This window comes from Anastrepha obliqua, chromosome 2 (genome assembly GCF_027943255.1).
Source record: "Anastrepha obliqua isolate idAnaObli1 chromosome 2, idAnaObli1_1.0, whole genome shotgun sequence".
Taxonomy (NCBI): domain Eukaryota; kingdom Metazoa; phylum Arthropoda; class Insecta; order Diptera; family Tephritidae; genus Anastrepha; species Anastrepha obliqua.
Window position 1 is genome coordinate 15661147 of NC_072893.1, and position 11508 is coordinate 15672654.

The following is an 11508-nucleotide window of genomic DNA, read 5'->3' on the forward strand; positions in this document are numbered from 1 at the left end:
ACTGTTTAAATTTACCGTTATTTTTTCTCTTAAAATCATTTGCATTGCTTTTGTTACTCTATTTACTACCCAATGCGCCTAGTTTTGTAGTTGTGAAATTGATGTACCGTTAATATTATCCAACGCTGTGCATGGGTTACTTAGTTCAAGGTAAATAAACTGAGACGAGTAATTAGAAACAGTTGTTCAATAGAAGCATATTCGGCAAGTTGTGTTATTTTAATAGTAATATAATCGACTTTTTGGTATTTATATATTTTAAATTGGTTGTTTAAAAGCAACTAAAATGTTCGTCTTCAAGATGTGTAATGGGAAAAAGTTGCAGCTGTACACCTGCTTTTTAAGACTGTTGACAATGTTCCACGTAAGAAAAGGCCCCGGAAAACTTCAGCAGAAATTGACCGCAAGATAGCAATCATCTCCAAAAGAGACCCAAAAAAGACTTCCACTGACATCCAACGGGAAATTCAGGATTAATATAATTTTGAAATATCCAAGAGGACAATTGCTCGGCGTCTGGTCGAATCTGGACTGCATGGCAGAGCAGCACGCAAGAAGCCCCTTCTAACCAAGATACAAAGGAGACGGCGAGTAGTCTTTGCGAGATCCCATTGGTCATGGACTTCAAATCAATGGACATATATCGTTTGGAGCGATGAAACCAAGATAAATCGCATAGGCCCAGATGGTAAAAGGTATGTTCGACGGCCAATCAACCAAGAATTCAATCCTCGCTACGTTTCACGGGTAGTGAAGCATTGTGGAGGATCAATCATGGTGTGGGAATGTTTCTGGTGGAATAGTGTTGGCCCAATCCATAGGATTGATGGAATTTTAAATAAGGAGAAATACGTCGATATACTAAAAAATGTAATGTTGCCGTGGGCTGAGGAAAATTTGCCTGTTATATGGAAGTTTCAACAGGATAATGATCCAAAGCACACGGCAAAGTTGACGAAACAGTTTTTCGACGAAAATTCCATCAATGTTTTGGAATGACCATCATCCAGTCCGGACTTAAACCCCATAGAGCATCTCTGGGGTGACGTTAAAAAAGCCGTGAGTGCCAAAAATATTCCAAATATGCCGAAGTAAAAGCGGCATGGCAAGCAATACCTGTGGCGCGCTGTCAGAATCTCATTACATCAATGCGCAATCGATGTGAGGCAGTCTTGAAGCAAAAGGGTTATGGAACCAAATACTAACATAATCTTTATGTTGATCTGATAATACATTACTGTTTCTAATTAGTTGCCCTATCCAAATCTTGCATTTCACATGCTTTAAAAAAATATATATCTATTTAATAAAGAATTGCGATTAAATTGTTTTCCACTAGTTATCATATGTTTATCATATGTTTAAATAAAATTGGCAAAAAGTTATGAAAATACGTGTTTAAAAGGAAAATTGAATATTTATTTTGAAATAAGTGTCGTTTCTAATTAGCTGTTAACAGCTGTATATACCTATGAAATGAGACTTTGAGCTATTAGTCCATAGATGTTTTATTATTTACTTTTACTATTAGTATTTTTAAACCTTCCCAAATATCTTGTCTTTTTCGTCTGTCCTCTGTCAACAAGTCTCAGTTCATTGTTTATTACGTTTCATACAAGAATGCATTTTTTTCGCTCTTAAAAATGTCGAATTTCGTGCCTTCAAACTACGATATGCGGACATCGTTGAGAACCGAAAAACCACTTGTGAAATGGTGCTCTCCCGTTTCAAAAGGAAGTCTTTTTTGCATCGAATCGTTACGGGTGATGAAAAATGGGTGTATTTCTCCAATCCCAAGCGTAAACGATCGTATGGTCCGCCCGGCCACAAGCCAAAAACAACGGCCAAACCAAATCGCTTCGGCCGCAAGGCAATGCTGTGTGTGTTTCTGGGATCAGCGTGGTATGATTTGGTAAGAGCTATTAAATTCAGGTGAAACAGCTGACGGTACACGCTACCAACGACAATTGGCCGATTTGAACAGCGCTATACACCGAAAACGCCCAGAATATGCCTATCGGCGTCACAAAGTAATTTTTCTTGATGACAATGCACCGCCACATCGAACAAGAGCGGCCGGGAATTGTTGGAGACGTACGATTGGGAACCGCTGGTGCGTGCGGCTTACTCACCAGACTTGGCGCCTTCCGATTATCATTTGTTTGCATCGATGGGACACGCACTTTCCGAGCAGCGCCTCAATTCTCACGAAGAAGCCAAAAAATGGTTCGATGATGGGTCTGCGGCCAAAGACGGCCTTTTTTTTATCGCGGCATCCACAAATTGCTTAAGAGATGGGAAAAATGTGTTGCTAGCGATGGCAATTATTTTGAAGATTAAATTTGTAAACATTTTTTGTTAATAAACGTTTGAAATTAAAAAAAAGTCTCATTTCATAGGTATATAGGTATTTGTATAACTTACTGTAAGAAAATAATAATCTCGTTGAGAAGTTATAACACAATCACAGTTTTCCGTTATTTAAGTAAAACAGTGAATTTGTGCTTTTGAATCCTGCGATTGATTATAAACTCAAGCAGTAACTGAACTTATTAAGGTTAAATTTTAGTTTTTGTGACATGACTTTTCGGAAAGTTTTACATGGAGCACTCATTTTAACCCTCCGTTCGGCCCCAGGGTCTGTTCTGACTTTTTGGACTTTGGATATGAGCTTAACATATTTCTATTATAGCTAACGATTTGAGCTTCCAGGTAGCTTCCTATAATTTAATTTCCTATCGATTTATGGATACAACCTTTTAAAAAGGATCCTTGAACAGGACGATAAAAGGCCAAACCCGGGTGATCAACCGAAGGTTATAAAAAAGGTATCCAACGGAGGCTTAAACTTATTAACAGTTTCACTCCGATTTTATTGTGAGCACGATTGACTAAAACGCATCCTGTCACGTGGAAAACAATTCAATGAATTCAAAAAATAAAGAATTTAAGCCCCAGAAGCTTTGGAAAAATACAAAATTAAGCCTCTTGTAAAATTGGTATTGCATTCTCACAGCTTCTTTGCGGCTTGGATGTGAAATTTATGCCTTACGCAAGCTCCCCCGGTGTGCTTCCATGGTTTCCACGGTCACAAAACGTACTGTGCTTTGGAAAAAACCTATCACTGGCGATTTTGCATCTATAAATTGGCGCAAAATTAATCACTCTATCGGAAAATTTATAAGTTTTGCAAATAGCGTCGTACCTAAGTCATATCTGACACCTGTGAAATAGACAAGTATACAAATAGAAAAGCAATGAAGTGCATCATACAAGGTGAAGTGCAAAATAAACAAGACTGAGCTAAAATATTTAGATACGAGAGGAGGTTTTTTCTGATAACTTCCAGTTTATTTATTCAAAATAGTCCCCTCTGGTCTCGATGTACTGTTTTGTGGGATCTAAAAACTTTTCGAAAAAGTGTTTCAGGTCATTGACCGGAATGTCCTTCAGGATGTCGGTACAAGCTTTTGGATGACCTCTGCGGACGCAAAACATTTTCCTTTCAGAGCCAAATGCAATTTTCCAAAGAGGTAGAAGTCACAAGGAGCCATATCCGGCGAATAAGGTGAGTGATTGATGGTTAAAATGCGATTTCTAGTCAACCAATCAGTCCCAAGGGTGGATCGATGGGATGGTGCATTATCATGCAATAAGCGCCAACTTCCTTCTTCGCGGTATTCAGGGCGAATTCGACGAATGCGATGCAACAAATGCTTCAAAACGACAAGATAGAAAATTACATTGACGGTTTGGCCCATTGGCACGAACTCCTTGTGGACAATTCTCCTGGAATCATAAAAACAAATGAGGATCGACTTGATTTTTGACTTCTCCAAATGCGATTTTTTGGGTGGCGGCTCGTCTGGGGCTTTCCATTCGGCATTTTGACGCTTAGTTTCAGGTTCATGTTGGTGAGACCTCATATCATCACCAGTTACAATGTTGTAAAGGAATTTCTCGTCTTTTCTCGCTTGTTTAATGAGGTCTTTCGAATGTTGAATTCTGAGCAATTTTTGGTCCTCAGTTAACTTGGAAATTTACGAACAATTTCGATGCTCGTGCTACTCACGTTCCTACTACTCGTGAGCAATGTAATGCAATGCAAGTGAGATATTTGCTCATTGCTGTGCACTCTTCAACTTGTTCCAATTTCACTAGACCTTTCAAGATATGTAATTGTAAAAAAACGTATCACTTCAAAAAATGATTTCTTCATGTAAAATCAATTGTGTAATTGAAAGTCTTCAATGCCGGTTTTATTTAACATTTTCTCGTCTATCTTTTTGTATGTTTTTTCGCTGCAGCTACTCCTTCACAATGTTTGCGGGCTTGTCAAGACCGGAAAAGGAAAGCCCGCTTTTAATTTATTCAGCAGCGCACACAACCATACCGAAGACGTCCAGTTGCCGAAGAATATTGAGCTGTCTAAACTTATGGACAACGAAACTGGATATACGATGCTCGTCGCTGGCGGCTATCGACCTGAAAAGATTAACCTCATCAAGCACGTAGTCTCCATACGCACCTCTAGAGCGACGGCATATTTTGGCGATAATCACTTTTGTGTGGGCTCAATCATTTCCGCGCGTTTGGTGCTCACCGCAGCGCATTGTGTGGTTGAGTGGGTATTTTAATTTGTTTATGTTTTTCGAACATTGATTATATTTTTATTTCTGCTAATATTATCCAGCCGTCGCAAGATCGTGACCCGTCCGCATCGTCTTGTCGTCGTAGCTGGCACACCAAACCGTTTGCAAAAAACGCTCACAACTGTTGAGCTTAAGGTTGAGGAGGTGCTGCCACACAATAAATTTGTACGAAAAGGAGTGCACGATATCGCAATACTGGTACTCGCCACGCACTTTCCGGACGACAATGACAACGTCAAAGTAATCCCCTTGGCTAATAAATTAGTTGACCCGGGCACCGTATGCGTAATTGTTGGTTGGGGGCAATTGTTTTTTGTGAGTAAGCATATTGACTTATTGCATACTTACACGCCTACATATTATATAATATTTGTGGTAGCCAATACTCTGCGTGCGTTCCTTTGCCGCTAAGGGGACCCAGAGGTCTAGAGTACGAAAGTTTCACCTACTAGGTGGCTTCGAGACTTCAACTCAACTGAAACACAAGATTTAAGAAGATTCTTTATCAGAAATAGAGCAGTTATGTTCAGGACTAAAAGAAATCGAAAAAATTAAAAATTGATAAAATTGCGCGCTTTTGAAAAAAAGGTCGTAAAATCGATTCTTTTTTCACTAGTTTTTTAGGAAATTATTTAAATAAAATTATGATTCTAGATTCGACCATAGCCATACATATTGTGAGCAACATATTCAAATTTCAAGTGATTGGGTTTAATTTTTTTTTTCATTCCCGCCGAGCCGAAAAAAGTCGTTTCGACGTAAATGAGTTTAAATTTGAGGTTCAGATGCGCGCGGATCGCTCTCTACCTAGTTAATGGGCGGTAGAAGCTATAATACTGGGACTTTCCGCATGAAAATTTCACAGTATATTATTAAGATACTATACTTTCGTAATATCGAAAAAAAGAATCGATTTTTTTTAATTTCTAGACCACAGGGTCCCCTTAAGGGAAAGTTTACTACTTCTTCTTCATCGCTTACTTAGGATTTGATCCTCTTTACACTAATAGTTATGGGCTAGTTCTGTAGCATACGTGAGAATTGGTCGAATCCATTAATGCATGTCTTATAGATTCGTACTTCCTTTCGCTTGAGCCTTTTTTCTCTTTACTTGTCTTTTCCTTATGTGCCTGTTTCTCCGTACAGCAGTTCTCAAGCAGCCAGATAGCGATTCTTCGATCTCTATTGGTGGGGATTATTGATCCGTGATTTTTTGAGAAGAGAAGTCAGAAATACTTTGCTTGCTACCATCGCACCAATGATCTGTAGCGCATGCTTCCACTTAAATAAACCTCCCCTCTTCAGCTGACTTCCACCCCGGGATCGCATTTACACTATATCGAAGGTGGAGTCGTGATTGTATCTATCAACCACAAAAAAAATCTACGTCCAGGCTCTCTACCTATGATGTCGCTGATTACTTTCGTTACGAAGTAGAAACTTTATAAGGGTGCAATAATGTCATGTGCATTACCGTCTTCTCGGCAGTACGTCTGAGTCGGCCTCCTCAAGAACACTGTTTAATGTTTAATTCAGCGCTTGTACAATTCAACGAAAAGTACAGTGTGATCAGACGCGGCCTAGGTTATTGGTATTACTTAGCCCTAGCTGCCGCTGCTGAAACAATTCTCACCTTTCTTTGTCCTGCTTACATAGCGTACGCAATACTTGCTTGGAAAACTTGCATGTGGCATCCCAGAAATATTTTGAATTGCACATATTGCCAGTTAAATTGGTATTCTTGGATGTCTTCCAAAGATGGTGTCTATTTCCTCACGTTCGCTAATCTGAAATAAGCATAGTATATTCAAGAACCTGCTCTATCCGCTTGTTGCTGACTGCCAATTTGCATCTTATGGGTTCTTTGAACACATCGCGAGCTTGCTCAAATTGGAACATAAGTCTTTGTAGGCCGACTTCATTATCAGCAATCAGAATTGCGTCGTCTGCGTAACTTGAACCCGGCGGTGGTTATTCGGAATTCAGGTGCAGCCCTTTTGATCTGGATCTGTTATTTAGTCCATTATAATATAAAATAATGTTGGACTCAGCCTGTCACCTTGCTTTATTCCTGATGTTATTGGCAATATACGAGTGCTTGGTAAATTTTGGTTTTCTTGTTTGACTCGCAGAATATTTCCCAGATATTTTGTTGCCTGAGGATATGCATTTAGTGAGATACGCAGATAACATTGCAGCTGAATAATCGCTCGAAGCACTGACGGAGCCAAAAGGAATGTAAATCAAGTGATGATCCGAGTTCGGGCATGGCCATGGATTAAAGCTGGCCACAGAGAAAACAGAGCTAATCCTTCCAACCAACAGACGTATCCAATTAGAAGTAGATATAGAAGTACTCGATGCCACTTTATCGACAAAAAGAGTAGTCACATACTTAGGAGTGAATTTAGACACAAGGATAACTTACTGGGCGCACTAAATCATGCTGCCACAAGAGCTGCCAAAGTAAGCGGCATGTTAAGTAAGCTCATGGCAAACCTTGGAGGTCCAATGCAGAACAAGCGACAACTTTTAATGGACGCGACGAACTCGATTCTTTTATACGGATGTGAAATATGGGCAGATTCGCCAAGGATGCAGTGCCGGCGAAAAACTTTGCAATCTGTGCAACGCACCTGCGCTCTCAGAGTGGTCTTAGTTATAAGCGGAACCATCGCTATAGATATTCAAGCACAAGAGCGCAAACGGAGATGAGAGGTAAAAATCACAGGAATCCCAGAACCTCACTTCTCCGATATTAGAACTCAAACGCTCATACTTTGCCAGGCAAAATGGAACTCTGAACGGTACGGTAGTTGGACAGCGAGGTTTGCCATTGCCTGCCGAGGGGCGAGACTAATACCCGATCTAAAAAAAGTGGGTAGAAAGAAAGCACGATGAGGTTAACTATTACCTCACACAGTTTTTGCTCGGGCATGAGTCCTTTTGCAAGTATTTGTGGCGAATGGAAAAAGTTAGCCTACCAAAAGCATATATGGAGATACTGAGTATGATGATGCGGAGCACACCTTCTATAAATGCGAGAGGTGTAACATAGAGGGAACAGCTCTGCAACGAGCTACTGGTGTATTTACACCTGAAGAAATAATCGAGAAAAGGATGATAGACGAAGAAAAATGGAATGCCGTCGCAAATTTCGTGAAGAAAAGAAGCGTGAAAGGGAAACATAGGCTAAATAGCATTGAGCGTAGGTTTCTCAAAACAGGCGACTCTGGACGCAGGGTGAGTAAGTAAGTGTTCTTCTTAGGACACCGTCTTGGCCCTCTACCTCGAAGCAATGCGGAAGCAGTCCCGCGGTGGAAGGAAAAATCCAAGAAAAGAGGAGGGATATTTTTAGTGAAATCACCAAACACGTACAGGGTTGCCCATATTCGACGGATCCGATGGATTTCGATGATTCTTTGGGCCCATTCCAATCGACGAGGCTTGTCCGCAGGCAACAATCTTTGCGTCAATTGAATCTTATACGGGAATAAATGCAAATCAATGCGGATAATTTATTGTAAAGTGGTCCGAGCAATGCTCAATTGCTGAGAACGGCGATTTTGGGATGTCCTTGGCGACGCCTTGGTCGGTTTCGGTTTGGCCTCTTTGGATTAGAAAGATCATCACCAGTCGAAAACCTTTCGTACAAACGTTTAATGGTGTTCTTAGAAGGCGCACTTTTCACATTATTTAATTTTTTATACGCACATTGAGTTTTCACAATTGACTTCTTTTGTTGAATGTAAATTCAATTTGAGGGCACTCGCGTGGCGTGTACTGTTCCATGGTAAGAATCTGCTTGGACAGACGCTTCCAACGCGGTATGTCATTAAGCGATCTGACGTCTCTGTCAAAAGATACAGGGTTGCCAGATGGGTCCTTCGAATATTGGCAACCCTGTAGTAGCGACGGTTACTATGTATATTGTGCGAAGGCATTTTTAACCCAACCCCACCTCCAAAAAAAAAAAAAAAAGATATTTTTTGTAAAATTTTTTTCGCTGAGCAGCTCTATCACGTCTTTTGGTCTGACCCTGTCTAAAGCTTTAGTAAGATCTACTGTAGCACAGATAGACTCATATATTGTATTCCACAGATTTTTCTACGATTTGTCTCATGGATTTAAGTAGCATCTACTCACACATACATATTTACCATATACAATACATACATGCAACACACACATACTTATACCAGAATGTATCTATGTTTGCAAGTAAGTAATATCACTAATATTTATTTCCCTTTTCATACATTTACATCCAGCGCGGCCCGTATGCAGCAGTTGCTTTACATGCCAATCTTACAGTCTTTTCTTATGAATATTGCCACAAATTCTATCCGCATAATTTCCATGAGTCAATGATATGCGCCGGCAGGAAAAGTGAGTGGGATGTCGATGCTTGTCGTGGTGACTCGGGTGGTCCAATGGTTTGTGATGGTCAGGTCGCCGCCATTGTTTCGTGGAGCTCGCGCTGTGGCGAGAAAGGAAAACCCACTGTTTTTACCAGTGTCTATCATCATCGTGATTGGATTAATTTTGCAAGTGATGGAGAGACCTACAAAGCGCTAAGTTTGATCCAATTGTTAATGATAACATTTGTGGCTTTGTGTTTTTTAAATCAATAAAAATGGAAATATGAGGAATATAACTTAATAAATACAGGATCCGGCACCACTCGAAGTGTAACCAATTAAAGGGGCCATAAATTTAGTTTGGAAAATTACTTTTATTCAATTCAAAGTAAAAAATGAGTAAAAATAATACAAATATGAAAATCAATTTACCTTCGCACGATCTGACCAGCTTTTGCGTTGATTATGGCCTTGAGACGGCCCAAAAACGAATCGTAAGCAGTCCGAATGCGACAGGTATTTTGACCCAGACGCGGACAATGGAGACTGGGGAATCTTTTAGTTCGGATCTTGCGCTCCAAAATGGCTGAAAGAGAATAATCCATCGGACTCGCGTCTGATGAATTTGAGAGCCATTGTGTGGATCCGAACTTCATGAACGTTTTTTAAGCATTCTCTGTCACTCGAGCTTTGTGAGCCTCCAGAATACTTTCCCGGTAATATTTCGCATTTACCTTGACGCCAAACTCAATGAAACCGATTGGAGAGCGCCCATATGCGGTTACAGTGGCCCAAACCATTACCTTTGGCGGGTGCTGCCTCCTGGTGGCCAATCGATAACTCAAATTCTCGTATGAACGTCGGTCAAATAAACCCTATCGTTCTGGGAGTTTACGAATTGCTCTATTTAAAAAATTTTCTCGTCAAAGAACACAATGTTCGGAAAGTGACCGACCAAGCGAAGCAACCCCTTCGCCCTCTCAAGTCTGATTTGTTGCTGCTTTGGTGTGAGATCATGCGCCTTTTGGATCTTGTAAGACTTGACTTTGGGATCATATTTCAGTATACAGCGGATGCTATGGTCAGATATTTTCAGTTCTTTCGCCATTTGATTGGCACTTGGTCGGGGATTTCCATTACTGATTTTTTTCGCGTTAACTCTCGGCAAAATGCTTCCTCGCACTTGTAAACAATACTCTGGACTGCCACTTAGCCAATTAATAGACAGCTGATGCACAGGCATCGGCATTTTGATCCCACGAGTATGCACGAAATGATTCGCCGCGGCGAAGCCGGCATACCGCGGTAAGGCGTTTGCTACAACCGATCTTGCCTGGGCATCGAAATGGACCGTTAACGACTGATACTGACTTTACCAGTCATGCAGCTCTGGGCGCGGGTACCTCAACACCTTAGCTTAAAGTGCTAACAAGGTTATACCGTCTTGACTCGGTCGACAGAGCCTTGTTTTGGTTAGGCTCCAAAAGAATATGCATAAGAGCAGATTGAATCTCTGTTACAATCACTTGCACGTGGGACAAAACATCAAATACGGAACGACACACAAGCACGACAAGCAAGTGTAAAATTATGCACTATTAGCTGGTTGAACGCTCCAATAATGGCAGTGTTCCCATCGCCACCAAGCCGTTTCTGTTTCGCTCAGCCTCCTTTCGGTGAGTTAACTCATAAATAACAGAACCACACCTCCGGTTTTTAGTCGCCACTTACGACAGCCGTCCCTAACAAGGGGCAAATTCTAACCCCCTAACCCGCGGGGGACGGTAGAAAAAATATGCCTAGGGGTCAAGTACTATGTATTGAGTATCAAGCCCACTCAGCGATATTTAGCGATAAGGCCCATTTTTTGGCTTAATGGATACGTCAATAAGCAAACTTTCAGTATTTGGGCTAAAGAGCAATCCGAAGTCATTCAAGAACAGCCATTGCAACCATTGAAAATAACAGTTTGGTGCGGCCTATGGGCTAGAGGAATCACATGACGGGGCTGCCACTTTTAAACGCAGTGAGATGAGTGGATACTATCGATGTCGTAAAGTCTCCATATGCCCACAGGAGCGGAACCTGGATGCAGGAACCTGTTGTGTCAATAGACAGAAAGGCGGTTCCACTTTGAAGAAATGCTAACGCGATTCCTGAGTAGAACTGAGCCGAGGAGGAGTAATGTAACAGTATTATAATGCGAGCATACCTCAGATGCCATTGGTGTGACGGCGCCTTTGATAATGTTATAATTTTTCTGAAATCAGAGGGATGACCAAAGGGTGAGTAATAACGTTAACCATTTCAGTCTGCTGATAAAATTCACCAGTGGCAGGTGTAACAAAAAAGAAAGAGCCTAGATGTACGAATTTCAGTCCGACGAGGGCAGAGTAGATGAGGTGCGGGTGCGGAGATCAGAGTTGATTCGACCTTGTCCTTCAAACAGCTTCTGCGGCTTTGTTAGTCCCGAGAGTTCCCTCGAGCGCCCCCGA

General features: G+C 41.1%; 1 protein-coding gene across 2 annotated transcripts; it reads left to right on the forward strand.

Moving 5' to 3' along the window:
• Nucleotides 1-4216: 4216 nt before the first annotated feature.
• LOC129238622 (trypsin-3) lies at nucleotides 4217-9327 on the forward strand. Of its 2 annotated transcripts, none has more exons than XM_054873703.1 (3): nucleotides 4217-4624; nucleotides 4694-4967; nucleotides 8924-9327. In XM_054873703.1, exons 1-3 carry the CDS (start codon nucleotides 4251-4253, stop codon nucleotides 9284-9286), a joined length of 1011 nt encoding a protein of 336 aa, XP_054729678.1. In that variant the 5' UTR covers nucleotides 4217-4250; the 3' UTR covers nucleotides 9287-9327. The 2 variants fall into 2 exon arrangements, with proteins under 2 accessions (XP_054729678.1, XP_054729679.1); XM_054873704.1 differs by having other exon boundaries at nucleotides 4694-4971; nucleotides 8924-9081.
• Nucleotides 9328-11508: the final 2181 nt, after the last annotated feature.

Excerpts from the sequence above, each read along its gene's own strand:
- LOC129238622 (XM_054873703.1), top strand. The coding sequence starts at position 4,251 with ATGCCGGTTTTATTTAACATTTTCTCGTCTATCTTTTTGTATGTTTTT. Across the intron at positions 4,625-4,693 it reads GCAGCGCATTGTGTGGTTGA|CCGTCGCAAGATCGTGACCC; the intron begins GTGGGTATTTTA and ends AATATTATCCAG. Across the intron at positions 4,968-8,923 it reads GTTGGGGGCAATTGTTTTTT|CGCGGCCCGTATGCAGCAGT; the intron begins GTGAGTAAGCAT and ends ATTTACATCCAG.